General features: G+C 37.6%; 1 protein-coding gene across 1 annotated transcript in view; it reads right to left on the reverse strand.

Moving 5' to 3' along the window:
• Positions 1-464: 464 nt before the first annotated feature.
• Positions 465-24,230, reverse strand: part of LOC140137555 (axonemal dynein light chain domain-containing protein 1-like) — a 55,496-nt gene continuing 31,730 nt past the window's right edge. The window contains 11 exon segments of the mRNA XM_072159270.1: positions 465-3,999; positions 4,859-4,968; positions 9,195-9,341; positions 10,701-10,772; positions 13,758-13,928; positions 14,478-14,574; positions 16,262-16,452; positions 16,971-17,064; positions 17,518-17,734; positions 19,367-19,418; positions 23,962-23,973. Coding sequence (XP_072015371.1) covers positions 3,567-3,999; positions 4,859-4,968; positions 9,195-9,341; positions 10,701-10,772; positions 13,758-13,928; positions 14,478-14,574; positions 16,262-16,452; positions 16,971-17,064; positions 17,518-17,734; positions 19,367-19,418; positions 23,962-23,973 — 1,596 coding nt within the window. The 3' untranslated portion in view covers positions 465-3,566.

Genomic DNA, 24,230 nt, shown 5'->3' on the forward strand with positions numbered 1-24,230 from the left:
AATCCATGTACTTTCGTGGTCAAAATATTATTTGTACTTTCACTTAAAATGATGGGACGGACGATGGGTATTGGTTTTGACATACTAGTATTGAAGCAAAAATGGTAAACTACATGGTGCAAAAGCGGAACAAATTTGCACAAATAGTGCAACAATTGGCACTTTTTAGGCTAAAATGGCCAAATATGAGATTAATTTGGTCAGAAATTCACATACAGACATCAATATTGGGGGAATGAATGTACCCCCCTTATCAAAAAAATGGGCGGGGGTGGTCATCCCCCATCCCTACAGGATTTATGCCTATGGTATCCAGCTTATCAGTAAGGCTCACCAGGGTACAATTTTATTTCCTTTTTCATTAGCATAATAATTATTGGACTATACTTTTATGGTCATTGGGGTAGTAAGATATACTGAAAACACTAGACAAGGACTTGACAAAGAAACACATTTATTATTGCAAATCTGGAAGGAAGTTTATTAAATACTGGAAGCAATTTGCTCTGACATGAAGTCTGATTTTACCCTCTCACATGAACATAGATACTGCACACTACATAATAAAATGAATATTGAATCTGTTCATCTGGACTTACTATTTTTGATAGCGACAGTATCACGTCTCATCCAAGACGTATCATCATGCTGACTGATCAATTGATGAACCATTGACCTGTGACACACTTGATGGTATGAGGTCACAGGAGTCGCCGGGGTAGCTTTACGATTGCTGTGTCGTAAGTCCTTGAAAGGTTGTGGCGCAGTCCCCCTCCTCTGTTGAGCGAAGGTTCCTCCCGCCGGACATGTATGACCTCCTTGACCCCTGTTTCAAATCACTTATGTTCTCTATCGAGCACTAGCACATCCTTATCCTCAAATGCATGAGCTACCCCTGCGACTCTCCTGTGACGTCATACCATCAAGTGTGTCACAGGTCAATGGTTCATCATCTGATAAGTCAGCCTGATGAGACGTGATACTGCCGCTATCAAAAATAGTAAATCCAGATGAACAGATTCAATATTCATTTTATTATGTTTATCTACCTGGATGACTGACAATATTCACAAATTTATGCACACTACATACAAACATTATTATTGCAGTTGTCACAATTATTTGAACAGTATCTTACCTACAGTTTGTCCACTTTGAAGTACGAAGTAAGGTACGCACATTTTGCTCACGCATTTGTGTGCAGCTAGCAGCGTGTTAATTCCTTTTGACATCATGGCGCGCCAAAACTGCGTAATTTACTGCGTACTTCAAAAAGCACCAACTGTAGAAATAGGTATTTTCATTACATACACAAACATTTCTATTGCGGTTGTCACAATTATTATTTGAAGAACGCCTTATCTAGAAATAGGCGATTCACATCATTTGTGATCTGCTACCACAAAATGAGCGTAAATTTGCAAGTTGGTAGTTTTGAAACATCCTAGCTGCTGAGTCAATGTTCTTTGATTGCTGCGCCTCTGTACAAACCAGTATAATATATCCTTCGTGTGGCCCATTGTGAGCCGGCCCATTATGATTCACAAAGGACACACAGTTAGACATATAGGCAGGTTTCATGTACGACATGGGTTACTAGCCCTGGAGGCACAACAATGATATTGGAGCACATGAAAATGAAATATCACCCACAGAGTGCTAGTATTCCTTGGGTTTGAATGATGCGCCAAAGATTCACAGAGGATGATAATAGTTTGTTTGTCCTCCAGCATCACTTGACTGACTCTCAATGCAGGTTATTTTTATCAACCTTTTAACCTTTCGTGCAAGCGCCCTATTGGCTTGAACAGGTGTGTGTGAAACAAAGAACACAACGCAGCAGCTGAGATGATTCAAAAGTACCAACTTTTCTCTCATCTCATGGTAGCAGATCACATTTGAATAAAACTGACCAACTTATAAATTTGACTTTAAACATGTTAACCAGGCTTCATCAGCCTTCTGTGGGTTCAATAAATTCAATGTGCTCTATACTTCTAATTTAGCATATCTGTCAAGGACATTATGTAAGCAATCCCTGAGTATACTGCCTGTCCAAAATGACATAAGGACAGGTGGATCGATTCCTCTAGTATCATCGCTTTTAATCTCTTTGATGAATCGCAGTTAGCTGTCAAAGTGACGTAATACTCAGTTTAACGAACTACCATAGCAATAAGTAGATAATTAAATCTGGTCAACCAGAAAAACTCACTTTTGGTCAGATGGAATCACCGACGTTTCGGCCAAAACCTTTGGCCTTTAGCTGGGTGGATGATTTAGGGTCATCCGAGGTCAATCGATGAGGAAGTTGCTTGATGACCCGATCCCAACCATGTGACAGATTCACTCTAACGCCCGCTCCTGTTGAGTGACGGGTTCCACCCAGCTGAAGGCCAAAGGTTTTGGCCGAAACGCCGGTGATTCCATCTGACCAAAAGTGAGTTTTTCTGGTTGACCAGATTTAATTATCTACTAATTGATCAAATCCCAGATGACTGAAAGTATACACAGTGTTACCATAGCAATAGATGAATACAATATTTGAATAGATCGCCCTGCACTACAACGGTCACACGGTACCTATGCATTGAACCATAGATGTCAAAGAACAGGGATAAAGAACTGGATAGCAATTCTATAGAATATGCATATTATGCTGATCACTCGCAACTATAATCAAATTAAGTCATTTTTGGCCAAACTGGAACACTGTGAACGCTAGTGGCTCCGCGATAAACACACACGAATATAGCGCGGTACAGACATGACAGAAGAAAGTATACACACGCCTTACACTGCGTACACGCTTAGTACACTACATGGACGCAACGCGCATGTTCCAGTTTGGCCAAGAATTACTTAATTTGATTATATTAAATCTGGGTTTGTTGCAATGAACCAACCACACTGATGATTTAGATCATTTATTGGTGCCATTCATATGTATTTTATATTGTGTATACAGTTACTGTACAACATAAAATAATGCATAGGGTTCTTTATATATTTACATTATTTACAATATTAATAATAATTAAGTCTATACAAATATTGATATACAAAATTCTGCATGATGTTTGGACGGAATAACAAGCACACATAAATCTTCCATTTTGTGGGGAAAAAACTGATTCTATCTAATCAATACCATCTACATCCAACTGTATACGATAAGGCCAAGTAAAATAAATAATATGTATATCGTCTCCGCCCTCACCAATGTTTGGAGATTTTCAAATATTTTGATTATTTTTCTTCTTAGCTCCCTTACTTTGTTTTTAAAATTGTTGTAATGAAAAGACATGTTAGGAAGTTATTGTTTATCATTAATAAACACATTGCAAACACTTTCTTCAAGCTAGGGTAGGGCTTTGGAGAAATAATAAAAATATTCGGGGATTCCCTGCAATTGCAATTTTGCACAGAAATGAAAAGTAAATTTGTAACAAATTAACAAATAATAAAAGGGGCCTCCCTCACCAATTTTTGAGAAAGTCTGGACGATATAGGCCTACATGTTATTTATTTTACTTGGCCTAATGATGTTCTGATGGGAGAGTCCATTACTTTCCTTTCTTGGACCTATGCGATGCCCGTGAGCTTGCGCCTGATCTATTGGATACTTGTGAGTGAGGTCTGCTCTGGGAAGAATGAGGAGTCTTCCTCCCAGGTGTCGGAGATGGGGAATGAGGTGGTGTCGGAGAAGCTTTGACTTCAGCTGTTGCTTTGGGTTGGGCTTGTTGTGGTGTTGCCTGACCACTTTCCTTTGTATCATCATCAGTAGCTGCTGGTGCTGTTGCTGCTGCTGCTGCTGTTTCTGATGGTTCATCTGTCTTGGTGTCTGCTTCGGCAGGAGCAACGGCAGGTGTGTCAGCTGCCGGGTTGGGAGTAACGCCTGTGCGTTCCATTGCACGCATCTTTTCATTCGTTACTTTCATGAGTTCTTCCAGCTCGGTGACACGGTCTTCGGCTACCTGAGCTCGCTCCTCTGTTTGACTGTAATAACAAATCAAAAGGGTGAAATATATAACTGGTTATTTTTGCATTCATAATTTTTTGGGCTTTCTGACAACAGGGACTTTTGTGTATATTGGTATTTTCCTGAAATTCATTGACAGTGTTATCAACAAAAGTTCACATTCACAAGTATTTGAATTTGTGACCTTCTATTAGAAAACATCCGAAACTAACAAAAAACACTCTTTGGTTTCTGAAGGAAAATATCAGACTACAGAATGAATGTTCAGTAAAAAATGACACAATTTGTATTTTGCAGTTGGGTACAACTTATCCAATGTCAAGATTTAATGTAGGACAACACTTTAAAATAGCTCAATTCTGATTGATTCTATAATAAGTCACTCTTGAAGATTAGGATAAAGGTTAGTATATATACTTCACCATTTAGTAGGATTAAGAAGTTAGCATTACTGGTACCCACTTTTCGCATGTTGCACCAAATGTTGGATTTGTTTGATTTTTTTTTTCAACAACTTCATTCCCAATATATTTTTGCTGATAAAATACATGAGTAAGTTTTGAGTCAACTTTCATCTGGTTTTGAATTGTTTTTGTACTGCACAAATTTCTCAAGCAACTTAGAACTCAATCCCCACCTCATCTTCCTATTCTGTTTCTCACCTACAGATAGGCAGTGATGTTAGAGAGCATTACGTTGCATGCTGTCTTTACACACAAGTGTATTATGCCGAGGACAGTATGTGCGCTCCAAGGCTACGATACCTAAAACATGCAGTGAGATCACTACCAATATAGAGGTCAAAAGCAATATAGTGGACCCATGTGAACTTTCTAACATGTTCAGCTGGCCACAGAGTTCAATATGAGTACTCACATGAGCTGCATCTGCAATGTTTTCACAGCAGCTAGAGCTTCATATGCCCTGTTTGTGTCTGGTGTGGACGGCATGGTACTTGCTGGTGTGCCACGGAAAGATATCGCTGTCTGAAGTACAACAAACAAGTATGAAATCAGCATAATTACTGGGGTAATCAGTACAGTACAATACAACACAATACAATAATAACATTATCAGTATAGTGCAACAACAAGCGTTTCTAAGCGCTTTGCAATGCAGAGCATGAGAAAACAAGGATCAATTTCAAATCAATACAGATAAAATTCAAACAATCAAAATAATATCATGCTAGATAACTAGGTGAGTTTCAAATGAGATTTTAAAATACTGAATGATACTGAAACACTGATGTCATGTGGAAGCTCATTCCAGAGTTTTGGTCCTGCAACAAAATGCTTCCTCAGGCCCATAACCAGGATTTATTTGGGGGGGCTAATTTTGAAAAAGTGGACTTTTTTTCATCAAAATTTGGACCTTTTTGGACTAGGGGGTGGATTTTGAGAAAGTGAACTTTTCCCCCAAAAATTGGACCTTTTTTGACCAAAAAGGCATAAAAACCCCCCAATTTTTTTCCGCTCGCTAAGCTCGCAAACGGGACTTTTTGGGCATTTGGGGAGGGGGGCATCTTCCCCCAGCCCCCCTGGTTATGGGCCTGTGCTTTCTCACCATAAGATTTTGTTCTGAATGCGGACCAGGTTTTAGTAAGTTTTGTGATGAAGAACCAAGTAAAAGGTTTGAAGAACATAATTATATAATGTTATGAACTTACAGCCGAATACTGATTTGACTTTTTTTAAATCTAAGTTACGCATCAATTAATTTTGAATTAGCGAACACGGGATCAGCGCTTTAGCTCAAAAGGGCAGCATATAAATTTTTAACAGGATCAGCATCGACCCTACTGCACTGCACCGTTAGCTAACCCTGTATACTGCCCTCTTTTGGTTACTTCTCATGCTGATGACCATTAAAAATGATATGCTGCTCTTTATACACATGAAACCTCATACAATATTCCCATTAGGGTCAGTCCATATGAAATCAAGGAGGCCCCCCACCTGTCCCCCTCAGATTTGCTTTATATTTCAGTCATATGTTGTACCTGTAAAAATATTAAATACCTGCAAATTTGAGGTCTGTAGCTCTTACGGATTTTCTGTGGCAGCCATTTAAAGTTGGAGTATGGGGGTCTAAATTTGGACTCAAAAGTTGCCCTTTAAATAAATTTCATCTTTGGGAGTCTGTAAATTCTTTACAAAGAGAGAGAGAGGTCTAAAACCTTGTATACACACTAACTGCATGCCCAATTTGTCAAAAAGTAAAAAATAATAAATTTCTGTAATTGTGCGTTGTGTCACGGGGTCATTAAATATGCACGAAAAAATGTAATGTTTTGTAAACTGGCAAGTTTAGCCCCCCTAAATTCACATTTTTTGTCAGATTAATTATTTTTGGTTGTCACTGATGCTAAATATAGGATAAATACAATACATATCCAAAAAATTGAGGTCACAACTCATTTACATTTCGAACAGCGCCTCACGAAGATGAAATTTATTGCAAATTCAACATTTTCAGGGGTCCAAAGTCGATGTGGTCCACCTTCAAAATTTATAAAACATCACTTTTATATGACTACTAGTCTTAAATTACAACTTTGTAAAGTCCCAGTAATTGTATAGGTTGACTTCATATAAAACGACAAGCCCAAATTTGACCATTTCTTATGATTGCATGTACTGCAAATGTGCCGAATTTGGGAGGCTTAAAAGTCAAATTGGCCACAATATTGAAAATAAATGATTAGATGTGTAGTTATTGGCCCTATTTACTTTTATTTCCATTTTATTTTCAATATACAGATTTTCTGTGGCAGCCATTTAAAGTTGGAGTAGGGGAATCTATCTTTGGACCCCAAAGTTGCCCTTTGAATAAATTTCATCTTTGGGAGCCTGTACCTTCCTAATAAAAAGAGAGAGAGGTCTGAAACCTTGTATACACACTAATTGCATGCCAAAAGTAAAAAAAAAATAAATGCCTGTAATTGCGCATTTTTTCACGGGGTCATTAAATATACAAAAAAAATGTAATGTTTTGTATATTGGCAAGTTTAGCCCCCCTAAATTCACATTTTTGTCAGAATAATTGTTTTTTGTTGTCACTGATGCGATATATAGGATAAATACAATGCATATCCAAGACATAGAGGTGACAATTTATTTACATTTCGAACAGCGCCCTCGCAAAGATGAAATTTAAGTTGCAACTTCAACATTTTCAGGGGGCCCAAAGCCAACGTGGTCCACCTTCCAAATTCATAAAACATCACTTTTATATGACTACTAGTCTTAAAGTACAACTTTGCAAAGTCCCGGTAATTGTATAGGTTGACTTCATATAAAACGGCAAGCCCAAAGTTGACCATTTTCTTATGATTGTATATACTGCAAATGTGCCGAATTCGGAAGGTTTAAAAGTCAAAATGGCCACAATATTGATAATAAACGACTAGATGAGTAGTTATTGGCCCTATTTACTTTAATTTCCATTTTATTTTCAATATTGGGGCCAATTTGACTTTTAAGCCTTCCAAATTCTGCACATTTGCAGTACATGCAATCATAAGAAAATGGTCAACTTTGGGCTTGCCGTTTTATATGAAGTCAACCTATACAATTACCGGGACTTTGCAAAGTTGTAATTTTAGACTAGTAGTCATATAAAAGTGATGTTTTATAAATTTTGAAGGTGGACCACATCGACTTTGGACCACCTGAAAATGTTGAATTTGCAATAAATTTCATCTTCGTGAGGGCGCTGTTCAAATGTAAATGAGTTGTGACCTCAATTTTTTGGATATGTATTGTATTTATCCTATATTTAGCATCAGTGACAACAAAAAATAATTAATTTGACAAAAAATGTGAATTTAGGGGGGCTAAACTTGCCAGTTTACAAAACATTACATTTTTTCTTGCATATTTAATGACCCCGTGACACAACGCACAATTACAGAAATTTTTTACTTTTACTTTTTTGACAAATTGGGCATGCAGTTAGTGTGTATACAAGGTTTTAGACCTCTCTCTCTTTTGTAAAGAATTTACAGACTCCCAAAGATGAAATTTATTTAAAGGGCAACTTTTGAGTCCAAATTTAGACCCCCATACTCCAACTTTAAATGGCTGCCACAGAAAATCCGTAAGAGCTACAGACCTCAAATTTGCAGGTATTTAATATTTTTACAGGTACAACATATGACTGAAATATAAAGCAAATCTGAGAGGGTCAGGTGGGGGACCTCCTTGATTTCATATGGACTGACCCATTAAGCAGATAGTTACCAATCAGGTAAAATAGATCAATAAAGTCAAGACAATATAATTTGTCATTCTGTTTAAGTTTATTCCCTCCTTACAGTCCTTTTAAACAAATCAAGGCCATCGTGAAACACTCGATATGGATATAGCTCATCAGCGATAACAATACATGGATGTACAATGAAGCAGTAACACTATACATGCAATTCTAGGAGTGCACTGCATGCGAGATCTCAAAACGGTGTACAATTCGTCGGTCGCAACACATAATGGCGTAGAGTGATTTTCCAAATTTTCTGTTTCACATAGTGGCATATAGGTTTAGAGCCAGCTATTATCCAATAATAAATATTCCTTTTTAATTATTAAAGATATAGTTTTAAAGGTTGCACCTTAAACTTCAATTTCATATGGAATTGGGCCACAGTGGAGGAGTATCGACTCCCTTACTAGTAGCATATCCTTCAAAAACGTTTTGCTCGGAAACGTATTTTGTCCTTCACGTACGTCACTGTGTTGCGACCGACGAATTAGTATACTACATCATGTGCACGACAAATACATTCACGATAACTGCAATTTATTTGAAAATAGTGTAGTGAAGATTTCAGTTTAAACATTCTGCCAAATAGAAAAATAAATGTTGGTATTTATACAGCTCCTTTCACATGTGCACATGTACCAAAGCACTTTACATTTATTCCGCTGTCGTTAGAATATGTCAGCTACCATACAATGCCCAAGGCATGCTCATACCTTTGGGCGGCGCTCAATGGACAATATTCATAACAGCTCCCCATTTCACCCTTGGGTAGAGAGAGGCAAGTAAGGTAAAGCGCCTTCCCCAAGAGCATGACACGATGGCACTGCCGGGGCTCGAACTCGCAATCCACCGATTACAAGGCAGAACCCGTACCGCTGTGCCACCTTTGTCTCAAATGAAAAAAAAAAGATCAACTTGGTTTTTAAGAGCACCTATTCTTCATTCTTACCTTAGGAGGTGGTGCAGGTGGTTGCGTTGGTTCCTCCAATGACTGCATCCTGACATTATCATCATGACCTATGACCTGCATCTCACTCATGTCTACCTCGGACGGTTCTTCTGTTTCTATGGCTGGAGTCTGAGGGATAGACATAGTCTGTAATACAACAAGCAATGAATATGAAATTAATTATGCATAGGTATTGAATGATGCAGGGATTCCTATTACACATTTTCGTCTGACTTGGTTTTCATCTAGGGCTGTAGCAAGCGGCAGTGAAGGGCATGGCCACCCTAATCAATCAGTTAAGACAAAAAAAAATTATTTCTGCTATCCCAATTCTTGATGGCCGCCCTAATAAGTTTGATGTAAAAAGCAGCCGTCTCCCTCCCTGAAACGTAAACATGAAATTTTGAAAAAATCTTGACAAACATGATCAAGACTTTTTTAGCCCCTTCCCCTCCTGACAAAAGGATGTTCGTTTATAGGATGTCATCAAACTTTTAGATTGTTCCCTGGCTACAGCCCTGTTCTCTTGTCTATTCTATTATTGACGCAGATAAAGAAAATTGCATAGTGTCTCGATATGGTGCATTGTATTCTAGACTTGTTATTTAATATTCTATACAGCATGTGGATCTGAGCTGAATGGGCTATGCGTGTTCCTTTCATGATTATAATTCTCAAACAGTTGAATATATCACATTTTTAACATACGATTTAAAAACAAAAATGGTGAAAATGCAGTAAAATATATATGTTTAAAGAAAACGGCAATCGCCGCTGAGTGTATTGAATTAATGAATTTCCAGTTAGTGTATTGAAAACAAAACCTGGGTTTTACCCGACAACAAATCAAATTTTCTTGTAATGGTACCATCATATGGGGTACTGAGCATGCGCAGATCGCAAAAACGTGTAGAATGGAAACTCTGCGGTATCTCATATCGCTTAAATGATATGCTTAGCCTGAGTCGCTCGCCCTATCTCGAACAAAATCGCCATGCGTAAAAAACGAGTGGATTCGCTGTACTATCATGGCAATTTTTGACATGAAGATATAGGGATGATGACGCTGTGCATCCTAAAATGGAGTTTACAATATGGGGAAATACAGTTTCATTCTATTGGTTGGAAGACTGTATGAAGTAACAGACGGCGGATGACATGATCGAGCCGGCAACTTGTGAAACCGCCCGGCCATATGGCATTTTCCAATATAGTCGGTTAGTTTTGTGGGGTTCATTATCGAACCCCAACGGTTTTAGCTTGTATTTATATTATTTATCAACATAGGCCTATTTGTTTGTGATATTTCATGCGTTTTAAAATTTCAAAATAATCCCATTCAATTACACGGTTGACGATGAAAATTTACTGAATTTAGAGAATGCAATGCGGCCACCACCTATGAAGTAAGGCACTGATGTGAAATCTCAGTAGAGCAAGTGGACTTACCAAGGATACAAAATACAAACTTAAATATTATAAATATTTATTTTTTTAAATACTCACGGCATGAGATTCTATGGGTGCTGGTGTTTCCTGTGGAGTTTCTATTGGCACTGGGGTGTCACTCTGAACTAGCTATAATTTAAAATAGAAACAATAAACATGATATGAGATCAAACTTTGCTAAACATCTAAATATTTCAATGCTACACACATCCTTGTGTGATCATGTGGCACATGTGAACCATATAATATAGTAGTAGCAGGGTCGTGAGACTAATAAGAAGAAGAAGTTAGGACAATGTTTTTTTTTTGCTATTTGCTATTTTTGAGGGCGCTAAATACCCGGCTAAACAACATTGTTTAGGTCCAACCTCAGGGAAATTTGTTAAACTCCCGCTAGAGGGCGGTTTTCAAATGAGTATATCGATTGAAATTTGATCTTTTGAGGGTATTGAATAGGAAATATTGGGCGGAAGGCGGGTTTTAAAGCGGTCGATTGAAATGCGTTCTTTTGAGGATATTGAAGAAAAATAAAAAATAAAATTATAATTGAGAATGCTAAAAGGGGTTAAGTCAAAAATCATGAAAATAGCATTAGCTATACTTTGATCAGCTCGTAATCGGCGGGGATTGCTAGGTTTTTACCACTACGCCGAAAAGTAGACCGACCTCAAAAGTGATACATTTGACCTGTATGGTCTATATTTTGAGTGTTAAAGAAAATAGACAAAGTATATGACTTCAATGAATAGTTTATTATGCTTCTGGCGAGATGTCACAAGACAATTCTCAAAATAAAATATATTAATATTAATCCACAATGTTACAAGGCCCGGCGATTACAAGCTGATCAAACTTTCTTGATCAAAACGTTCTGCTATAAGGAGGTTATCTACACCTGCTGTGTAAGTGTCATAGTGAAATAATGTGGTAGAGCATAAAAACTGCATGGACAAAACCACTTTGCATTGAAACTGCATTTATATCAAAATGCACTCAAGGTGACTTAACTCCCTTCAGAACTAGCATAACCAATTTCATATAAGGCTGAACAGTGACATATTACAAAGTCAATTAATTAAGCTAATGACATTTTGAGGGAAACAAGATGAAGCATCATATCACGTAACATGTAACACCAATTTCAAAACAGAGACTGTAATTGACCCTGCTGTATCGATAACAAACAGGTCATAAATCTCTTGTCTATTTTGTACATCAACATCGTTGTCCATTAAGGTATAATTGGTTACAAGATATGAGGTGGTGATTACAATTTACTGGTTTATATTTCAGTTGACTTGTTGAACCAGCCTGTAATAGACAGGGCCGAACAAATTTTTGCAGAAAATATTGTAAAATGTGCGGAAAAAATAACAAAATATAAATAATCATATATAGCCTAATTTAAAATTAGGTTTAAACTATACATGTTGTCAAAGCTGTACTTCATTTTTGTGAGCAAAATGGCAGAGACAGAGAGCAAAGTAGTAAAATCATTATATTTTTATGAAAATTGGCTGATATGAATAATACAATAGTTGAATTGCAGAGGCAAATCAAATTGGGAGAAGGCGGATTTGAAAAAATGGTTGAGCCCTGGTTACAAGCAGGCATGCCACATTGAAAAGTCATCAATTTTAGTACTTTTCATTAGTGAAACTTATAAACAAAGTTCTTGATGTTAGGATTAAAGGAATATACAGACATTTAAAAGGGGATAACTAGATTGGTTTAGAATATGGATTTCGTTCAAACTTGCGTACAATTGAAAATGATGCATAAATAACCAAGTTTTGAAACTAAAACCAATAGAAAGTACATATTCAAAAGTTGCTACCTTATTGGTTTGTGCACATAACAATAACCTTATTCATCATGTTCAATCATGGAGGCCACCACGGATAATGGGGCTTGCTACGGTAAACATAAGTTGACGGAAAATGAAAACTCATGATGTGTACAAATCAATAGGGTTGCAACTTTTGAATTTGTACCTAAATCCAATCAATAAGCAATAATATCATCAATGCATTGAGGGAACCAGAAGCCTTTTGTCAAAACTATCTACCAAAAACAAGTTTAACTAGACTTAGCTGTGGTCTAAGACCACGAACACAGCCGTGTTGTGGCCCCTTAAATGACCTTTGACCCCAAAATATATGAAAACGCCAATAGACATAGACATTGGCTAATGTCAATGCATGGGTGCACGTGGCACCACTTTGCTATGTTACTTGTGGCAGAAGGGGCATTTTGAAGGTTTTTCGTCTCAGACCGGAAGTGACCCCTTAATAACATTTGACCCCAAACAAAAAAATACCACATATGAATTGGGTAACAACAATTCATGTGTGAACATACCGTCACTGTCCTATGTTTTTCTAAGCAAATAAAAAATTTTGAAGGTTTTTCGTTTTATACCGGAAGTGACCCCTTAATGACCTTTGACCCCAAATCTGTGTACACCCCATAGACACTGGGTAATAACAATGCATGTGTGCAAGTGGCGTCACTGTCCTACATAATCTGATGCATTTTAAAGGTATTTCGTTTTATACCGGAAGTGACCCCTTAATGAGATTTGACCCCAAATGAAAAAATACCACATATACATTGAGTGACTGCAGATCATGTGTGAACATACCGTTACTGTCCCATGTTTTACTTAGCTAATAAAAATTTTTGAAGGTTTTTCGTTTTATACCGGAAGTGACCCCTTAATGACCTTTGACCACAAATCTGTGTACACCACATAGACACTGGGTAATAACAATGCATGTGTGCAAGTGGGGTCGCTGTCCTACGTAAGTTGTAGGAGAATATGCATTTTTACGTTTTTGACCCCTGCATGACCTTTGACCCCTTGAGTTTCATGTGACATGTAGGGGCATGGTCATTGATCATTGTGACCAAGTTAGGTCAAAATCGATGTAAGCATGTGAGTGCTAGAACAAATGTAATGGTTGACAGAAAGAAGAAGATCCTGTAAGAAAAAAGACACAGCCGTGACTAACGTCACGGCTGTGTAATACAGTTTTGATAGATACAAAGAAAACCCTCTAAATAATTCTTTGTCACAGCTCTTTCCACAATCCTACATGTATGCCAACTAACCTCAGATCTATCATTTACTCCTGGTGTTGGTGCAGGTGTAGGTAGCTCTGATTCTGTTTCCATCTCTTTAACTGTAGCTTTAGGTGCCACAGGTGGGCCTTCATAGCCAGGCATGTTTTTGAGTTCCTCTATCAGAAGAATGGCTGTATGGATCCATTCTGCACATTCAGTCTGAAAGATAAAGAAATATTATGGCATGTGATTGACAGAGATAATGTATGTTTTAATATGTTTGCATTGAAACCCAAGATAACCCAAAAAAAGCCTCTTTGAAGCTTTTTTTTTAATAATGGAGTCCATTAGAGGGTGGGGTACAGGTATCGGAACAGGGGTGGTCCTCCTTCTCTTTAAGGACAGCTCTGACACTTTAACTTTAACACTCTTCTGTACACAGGACCAACAGGTTTACATGACTTCCGAACCACAAGATGCTGCATGCTCATACATTACCTAAACCTCCATGTGCTAAACAGTGTATGGGAGTAAGAAGAAATTCTACAATTGTTATATTCCGATAAACTACCCTTGCAAGTAACTGAACATAATTGCAGGATTCGCAAGCTTATGGGAACATTTTTTCACAGAATTCTCACCTGAACAAGCCCATCAAGGCTCAAACTCTAACATATCGTATATTCTCCCGGCTTATAACGCAGCGCCTTAGACAACTCAGCCATCTCACCTTACATTTTCAATAGCAAATTCTAATAGGTAACTTACTTTGACTTTTTTGAGGTCTCTGAATTCATGGTCAGCATCCTCTGCTCCCTGCTCCTGTTGCTTCTGAACCTCCAACGCAACAATTGTAGTGCAGCAACTATAATGAAAGTACAGATGCACAATTATAATGACAAAATTAATTTCTTCTTTAGTTGAAAAATCCCACAAATTTCTACTTAAAAGCTTATTAACTGTTGCATATGCGTGTGGTGTGCAATATTTCTGTGTGGGTAGGGGTGTGTTTGTAAATGCCTCCAAACGAGGACCTACATATGGATACACACCATACAACGAGGACACACCTCCAAATGAGGACGTCCTTGGTTTGAAACTATGACCAGGATGACGTAAATGATGCAAATATGTATATAAGTTGGATAGTAAGTTGTCTGGTGTATTTGTGTGAGGTCCACGGTGTGTCGATTAAAAACGGTTAGATCCTCGTTAAGTCAAGGTCCTCGTTTGAACGTATTTACAAACAGGGGTGTGTGTGGGGGGTGAAAGATGGAAAGTGTGGGAGGTCAAGAGAGAGGGTGGGGAGGATGAGGGATGGGTGAGAGAGAGGGTGGGGAGGAGGAGAGAGGGGTGGGAGAGAGGGGTGGGAGAGAGGGGTGGGAGAAAGAGATGGTGACAGAGATAGCAAAGAAGGTAGAAAGTACAGATATATAGACCAATGAGGCTAAACAAAAAGTATCGACTCAGCCATGCTTGCATGTCGCTCATGAGTTTGCACACCTGGCAAACTTCAACTCCAAGTGCATCTTTGTTTGTGCTCTGCATGTAACGTGTTGTGCAAAAAATGTGCACTAAGCACTAGCAAATTATCATTCAAGTCGGGCTGTTGTTGAAAGAGTTGGAGATCCACTATTTGCACAGACTACTACAGACCATGTATCAACAGTCAAAGTCCCTGTGCATTGTATCAGGGATGTACATGGGCAACATATCCATTTCCTGAAAATCCATCTGGTCCTTGGGATAGGTAGCCGCGGGTTTGCACACGGTATGGAACATTTAGAGGGGTTTGTCTGGGGAATACGCTGCACTCCCCCCTCCTAAAAAAGTTTTTTGGTTCTTTTTATGATGAATTATTATCATCCAATTCCGGAAATGCAAAAAAATTTTTTTTAATGGCCAAATCTTCCGGAATTCCGGCAATTTCCGGAAGATTCCCTGATTGTATGCCGTGAATTCTCGCATATTCACAAGGGCCGATTGTTTGATTGTGCCATGTCTAAAAATCATGCGAGCATTGCGAGCATTCGTGTATACGCGTTAGAGCGTTGCGTGCTTTCACAAGTACGCGATAGAACGTAAAAAGAAACGCAGCAAGTGCGTAGCAGTTTTGCCTGCCGCATTTCATGGAACAATCGGCCCTCATTATCGGGTGATGCTGAGACTTTAACTGCTTGTACGCGGTCTGTTATCTTTTTCGTCCATGACTATAGAGGTAGTCATTGTGACGTCAACGCAGCCATCTTGTGGGTACGGAGTGACTTGTTGCTAAGATCACCGCGTTGACGCGTGACTGAAAAGGTACGTCACACGCTGCGACTTCTGCGTTATCGGGGCCTAATGTATAACGCATGACATGCAGAACAGCAGTACCCACAAGATGGCGGATCCCGCGGAAAAGGCTGACGGCCTCTATTTGCCTCCAAGAGCGACAAACCAAAATGGCTGATTTACACAGGCCAATTTTGAGTCTGTACTCTATGGGTATAGTCTCTTTGAAATGGACTGACAAACAGAGAAGGTAACAAAAATTACTTCATTCATCATACCTTGTTATATAATTGGAGAAAGTTGTAAGTCTGTCAAACAAAACTGAAGCTTTCTCTTCTATCTGTGGAATGGTTGGGGCATTTGCCATAGCACTTTCAATGGTTTCTGGTGGGCTGTCATCACGATCTGGTGCCAGCCTGAGTAACACCTGGATCATCCAATGTACCATGTCTGCATGTAGTACTGACACCTACAATAGATAAATGTGGTGAAATAAATAATACAACACAATGAAAACTCAAAACAGGTATAGTGTAGGAATCACTAAAGTCAGGTCCATGCGTTTCAAATTAACAAGTGAATAAACCATGCATTGTACCGGCACTTGGGATAGTCGGCAGGGGCCTATCACGGGGAAGCAAGCTTGACCACGCTTCGCAATTTCGACTGCATGCATCGTTTTGATTCGCAACTTTCATATACTGGTATCAATCTTTTTCAATTTAGAGTGTTTGGTAGCAAATTTGGTATCAAATTGGAGCTAACACAATTCTGCACACGGCCGTTTCAATCAACCTGTCATAACAAGATCAGGTTTTGGTGTAGGACAGGTTACATAACTGCGGACTTTCTTTATTTGAGGTGTTTAGTTAACAACAGCATGATCTGATCGCACATTATTCTTCCCCTAAGTCGGCCTGTCATTTTCTATGGACAAATACTTGGTACCTGCTCCAACACACTCACAGGCAAATAACTATACTTTACCTGTTCTACCAGCTTGGAATCCTGGCTGTCAATACCATTGGTTGTACTTGTCAGCCACTTCTGTGTGGCACGGAATACATCAATCATGTGCAAACTGAAAACAAGCATAATATACGAAAGAAAAACCATTCAATATCAATCAAACAGTATTATTGTATTTGATTTTTTATTGTTTATTTTAGAATACATCAACAAAATCCCAAACATAGGTGATGAGCTGATCGAGGCCGCAAGTTGAGGGTTGAGTGCTCAAAAAATATAAACATAAAATTTCAGTGGTGCATAAACATCTGCATTGCATTCAAAAAGTACATATAATTTACTAGATAACATATCAAAGTCTATTAGCAACATTAGTATTAAGAGAGTACATATAATTTAAAAGATAACATGTCGAAGTCTACTAGCACCACGACTAAACAATATTCAGCAAGTTATTTGACAGGTTTGGGCATAACTTTTTTGAAACAATTTTGACTTTTGGCATTTAAGTCTGAAACCGAATCTGACACAAGTTGAGAAGTACATGATAATTTATGTGACTTACGGATTGTGCGCTTTCCCTTTATTCTTCTCATCCTCCTTCTTTGAGCTGCCAATATTCCTCATGACTTCATCAATAAGATTGACCCAATCTTCAAATAATTCATAGAGTCTAGACCATTCAGCTTCCAATGGCATAGCACCACCATTCAATATGGAATTGAGCTTGGTATCCCATGCTTCCATTGTGTTCTGTACATGTATACACCCTCTGGCTGTGCCTGTAAGATTGGATGGTGTAATCAGTTGTAATCAGTTGTATCAATTGGTAAATTAGTAACATCACTGCATTAAAGGCTTTCAATACATTTGTAGTGGCCCATATTGGCTAATAACTTAATCGACATACCGAGGACGTTTTCCGCCATTTTGTTTGTGTATTTTTGTGTATATGGAATTTAACCTAGCAACTGCAGACGTTATAGCTTATACCGCGAGGTCGTATTTCGCAAATACATTATACATGTGTCTGCGGTCATTTGCAGACTTCTAGAAACTGAGGATGGTCCCCATCGCAGAGTGGTCCGCGGTTTGAATGTAGAGTGCGCGTATGTGTCCTTGTTTGCTGGCAAACACCAACACCGATGCACATACCAAAACATACACACAAATTTTAAAAAAACCACCAATATCATATTTAAAATAACTACAAGTTCAACTGATGCCATCATAAATATTAGCCATTTCAAGTGAATTCAATGCTAAATTAATGGAACAATCTTTTCATACCATACTATAGTTTGTAAAAATACAAGATAAGTGAGTTGGATGGTGTCAAATTAATTAAGGATTAGAATCAAGTATCTTTTTTATTTATTTATTATTTATTTACTTATTTATTAGACTTCATCACTGGTACATACCGTGTTGTTTGTAATAAACGCCCCGGGGGCGTTGCATTTTTCCAAAAGGGGGGCATTTATTGGAAGTGAATTGTCAGTGAAACAAGCTTAAAAATCGTGTTCAATTTCCCGATGGTGCTCCTATTAATAGGAGCCCATGGAAAATGATATTTTCGTGGGGAATACAACAAAATTACACCTGTAAGTGCATGGAATTAGTGAAATTCTACCATAATTAGGCAATGAAATGGATGGGAGTTGAGTCATAATAGGTTTTGTCCATTCAATTTAGCGATCGTGACTGACATGACTGATGCAAGTTTTAAGCTTACCTACACGATATGTCATGGAAATGTTTGCATTTTGTCAATTTTTCACAGAAAAATTGGAGGGGGGGGCGTTTATTAGAGGGGGAGCGTTTATTACAAACAATACGGTAAGTAGAATTATTGCACAACAATATATTGAATTCTATTACCTCCACTACCCATTATTCAAAATCGCACCCTGTGATTTGTTGAAACGCGCACATGGAAGACCATTATTTAACAATAAAGTGGCAAGGGCAACAAATTTATGTTCTTCTCGTATCACAGCGCACGGCAAAGCGTGACGCAGTATATTAGCGCCGTTACGCAGTCTACGCAAAGCATTACGATTGGTTACGCGTTCTTCAATACCCACTATCACTTATGCTTTGGCTACGCGTAGGCGCTCCACCTTGAGGTAAACAACTTGACAAATTTGGGCAAAAAAAGTAATATTTTCTCTTTAAATTGCACTATTTTGTGGTAATAGAATAGAAATAAAGGGTGCAGGCATTATCCTTTACACACAAATAATTTGTCCTCGGCAGTAAAAACATTTAAATAATGGGTTGGGCTGCGCCTCGTTTTTACTGCCTCGGACACATTATTTGCGTGTAAAGGATCATGCATTACCCTTTATTTCTTAAATATATAATTTTTATACAATGAGAGTATCTTAAGCATATTTTTATGATTCTCTTACCATTCTCTCCATTGACTCTGATATGGAATTGACTGAGCAGTGCGTCACAATCCTAAAGTTGGATAACAAACAGGATCAGGAAAAACTGTTTTAATAACACAACAAGTACAAACAAGTGCCTCTTCTTAATAGAATTGCCCAATTTGAAAAGTGTGTTTCCTTTCACAATAAGTAACAGTAGATTCTGTATTGGACACTTTGCCAACATTAATGTTAATACTATACCATGTGTTATGTCTTCAAAGTGTAATGGGATGTTCTAGTTGAAATCCTTACACCCCCTATGGAAGACAATGACCTTAATCTCCCACACAAGGGGTGTAGATTTCAAATGGAGTCGCCATTCAGGTAACCCCATTTGAAATTCACACTCCCTATTTTAGGTCATATCTTTTATAGGGGGTGTATGTCGATCTGTTACAACATACCTGTAATCCGTTGCCTTTTCAATATGGTATGCTAGAGCACAATCATGTGTACTATACTTTTCACCTTGAGTTTGGCAGGGATGTAGGCGCATATATACTCAAAGTGTAACGAAGTGTATACATGGTACTCTCTATTCAACTATAAAATGGATACATTTTGTTCAGTCCATGCAGTATCCATGTAACTGTTTCAGGGTTGTACCTCAATTATACCTACCTGCAAACTAGTAAGTATATGGGGCATTATTTTCAAATTACTTATCCCATAATTATAATGTCCAGCTGAAAATTTTTGTGGACAAGCTATGCCCTTACTATAGCTGGTGTATCAACTCCCCCCAAAAAAAGCCAATACAAAACTTAATTAAGGTATAGTCCTGAGCAAATGGTGAGATGTGAAATTCAACTTTCATCTTGCAATGTATATGCAAGCACTTTACTCATGCTTGAATTTAAAACCCATTAAAATAATTACTTTTTTCATTCCATGCACGCTTATAATATAACACATCTGTTTATCTTAAAACAAAACACAGGTTGTATGTAATAATATATTTCCCAGCTCATCACCAGGGCCCAAACAATTTGCACAGAGAAAAATAACCATTAGCCAATTGCACAGGGAAATTGACGGAAAATGGCCAATTGCCCACGGAAATTGTGTGAAAATGGCTAATTTAGCAGGGATTTGCGCAGAGGTTTACATCAAGATTTACATCAAGGTTATCGGATCATTTTTCGTTAGCAAAATTGGTGGATTGTTCAGAAAAAGTCAAATTGCACGGCCCAAATGTTATTGCGCAGAGAGTCTAATATTGCGTCAGTGTGAAAATCATTGGGCCCAGCTCATCACCAGCTACGATGAGGCTACCATGCTAAAGTGTAAAGGTGAAGAGTAAAACTTTAAAGTGAACAGAGTTTAATTAATCAATTATCAATTAATAGCTAACCCGAACAGTGAAAAACAGAGAAACATGACTGTATCCATAGTCTAAATCATGGTTACAGGTACACGCAATCTCAGCATAACCTAGAGGCACATGACCCTTTCTCCCAGATATACTGACAGTTTATACAGGTATTTAACCACCGAGTTATAATTTAGGGAACAGGGTATTAGCTCATTAGTCCAAAGGGTTTTCATCCGAAAAGGGTAAAAAGTTAGGCATTTTGTGCTAAGATTAGGGCATTAGGTATGTGGTTGGGGTTAGTTTTTGTCAGAGTAAGTGTTAGGATTAGAGTTATGGTTAGATTTTTGGCTAGGGTTAGGGTCATGTTCAAGGTTAGGATTAGGGCTTAGGTTATAGGCTAGAGCAAAGTTTAGGGTAGGGTTAGGGGAAGGGTAGGGTTAGGGGAAGGGCAGGGTATATATTTTGGTTTTCGGCAAATGGTTTTTGGACTAATGACCCTTTGGACTATTGACTAAAAAAAAAAGGGGGAACCCTTACAAAGTGTATAGGTATGTTTATATAATAGAACAACACAATTACAATCAAAACAAAACAGACCAAGAGAGTACATTATAACACAGCACACAACACAATTGTTTTACTTGTAACAAACTGAAGAGTTAAGCTTTATAGATACAGATACATATTTTGTACAATGGTTTCATGCCTTCAAAGGGATCAGTTGAAAACATAAAATAAAACACTAAAAAAAAGTTACTATAATAATGCTATATTAACATCAACATTATTGAATATATGAAAGCTATTTTAAAAAGAGTATATATATATAGAACAGTTCACCTTAAAATATGGCCTGATCCCAACACTGCAACCTGGTGTTGGGAATACATCCCTGTCAAACACAGGAATATAATCAAACAGTTCTCTAGTACATTATCCCTAAAACAGTCAGTCGTGAGCACGCTCAAACGCTGCTCTGTGTGAAAGTAAATATGCATAACAACCAGTGCGCGTAATGCTCCGTGGCCAATTATGCATACTAATTAGCTCATGACATTCCCCTGTTTGAAGAGCTCTCATTTCTTTGTTTTAACACGAAAAATTACGAAACTTTCAAATTATCATGCAACCCAATGAACTTGCACGTTGCACAAAAAAAAGTAGATCTAAGTTTATTTGGATGAATAAATAGCGTGTGATTTGAACTAGCACATTTCAGTACAAATGTCGAAAAAAAACACAGTATTAATGTCCATTTTTCTGCGGTAATTGAAATAACACATTCGTATAATTCAAATATCTGACCAATACAAAGGTTTTGAATACTTTGAAAAATCCGTACGAATTAGCGTAAATCGACCAGGAGGTAGACACTTTTTTGGGAAGGTAAAATGAGGTTCGAGAACAATCAGCCCATGACATTTCCCTGTTTGAAGAGCTCTAATTTCTTTATTTTAACACGAAAAATTATCACTCTCTCAAATTAGCATTCCAAACTAGTAAACTTGCATGTCACAAAAAAAGAAGGAAATCAAAGATTATTTAGATGAAAAATAAACGTGTGTTTTGAACTAAACAATTTCAGTACAACCCGAATGTTGATTGATAGGTGACGCAAAAAATACCACGAGAAAGGCCTGCAATTCGGTAAAATTCGCATTTTTCCATCATTTTTGAAGAACAATTTAGACACTTAATCTAAATAACACATACCTATAAATATACCAAACGAAGCGGAATTATGTGAACTACGTGAAAATGAAGTCAAACAAGTTCATGATTAGGTAAATCGGAGAGGAGGTAGACGAATGTAAGCCTAAGGTTTTCAATTTGGAAAAATTGAACAAAAGTTAGTGTCATTTAAATGATCAAAACAACAAAAATAAAGCAAACTTGGTCTCGTTTTTGTCACAGAATTAAATGTACATGCCTCCTTAGCAATTTGGAAGCAATTTTGAAATGTTTTCATAAAACAGATGACAGTATATACCTATCCTTTCAGGTCAGCCAGTGCTGAGCGTGTTTTTGTCTAAATTATTGTACACGGATTGCGAGCGAGAAACCATGAGATTCTTCGAGATCCTCATTTCACAACTAGCCGATTCAGCTCATTAGCGACCGTGCTCACGACTGACTGTAAAAATGATATGACCTATATAAATGATGTAACAAAGGTGCAGAATGACTGTGGACACACAAACCAATATTTATAATACATATGGGAGGGGGGGGAAGATTATAGTGAACAAGGAAAGTGCTAAGTGCCTTACATCAGCACACATAAACATGAATTCACGCAGATACTCCTGTTAAGAAAAGCATGTAGAGACAACACATATATTAATATGACAACAACAATGTCCATTAGAAAAGTGTGTACAGTGTTATTACAATGAGACAATAGACACATATGCGTGCATGTGCACAAAAAGCATGAAATAAAGTCATGAAAGTTGAGTCACAAGTTCAATAGAGTCATTAAGAGGTAGAGTCACATGTTGAGTCGAGTCACAAGTCATCAAGGATCAAAAGTCACTAATCATCAAGGGGCCAGTCACAAATTGTCAACCTGATAGAGTCACAAGCTGAGTCATTTAAATATCATATCTTGAGTCAAGACACCAAATGTTGAGTTTGAGTCATTACAGCTAGGTAGAGTCATGTTGCATGGGAGTCACAAGTTATCAAGGGTAGAGTCACAAGTCATCAACCTGGTAGAGTCATAAGTTGAGTCTTTCGGCACGGGAATTTTGAATATCGTGTGTTGAGAGATTGTTCTTTTTATTTGTTTTTATGGCTCATATGAGTTGTTTTTAAAAATAAAACCATGTGCTTCATGCTTGATAATTATTTTTATATATGAGACATAATGTTGCGACTGCTGGACACTTCCTTTTAGTCATATGAGTCCAGTCACATAAAGTTTAATAATCTGTACACTACTCAAAATACAACAAATCTTTAGCAACATTATGGAATGCCTTTAACATTCTGTGTTTAAGGGTTAAAAGAAAGATTCAGGTTTAGGATACATATGATATGATTAGAATCAAAACAAAGGTTTGGAAAGGGATCCTGTGACTAGTGTGAGGTTTTCAGAAACTATTATTTTATCATTTAAATGTGCCAAAATAGCCACACTACATCAGAAAGTATGTGCAGAGTTATTTCAGTGAAATAGCAAGCAAAGTTATGGCAAGTGAAGTAGTGCAAGTTTACAGGAGATAAAGTGATTATGAAAATGTTGTTTGTATACCTTTTTGACTTCCTATGAGGTGATGATACAGTCAGGCATATCATGCATGCAGCAGCAAAAAATAAATAAATAACAATAAAAAGCAAAACATGGTTAGGCAAATTGCAATAAACTTTGCTAATATAGTGCATTATGTTTTAATTCACTACATATACTGTGCCAAGAAAGTATCCTTACACTTGGAAAAATAATCACAATTTCAAAACTGAACCATATTGGGGTAAATTTGTTTTCGTAATAGATGCACTATCTAATCCTGCACCTCAAGA

Source organism: Amphiura filiformis, chromosome 17, assembly GCF_039555335.1.
Source record: "Amphiura filiformis chromosome 17, Afil_fr2py, whole genome shotgun sequence".
NCBI lineage: Eukaryota > Metazoa > Echinodermata > Ophiuroidea > Amphilepidida > Amphiuridae > Amphiura > Amphiura filiformis.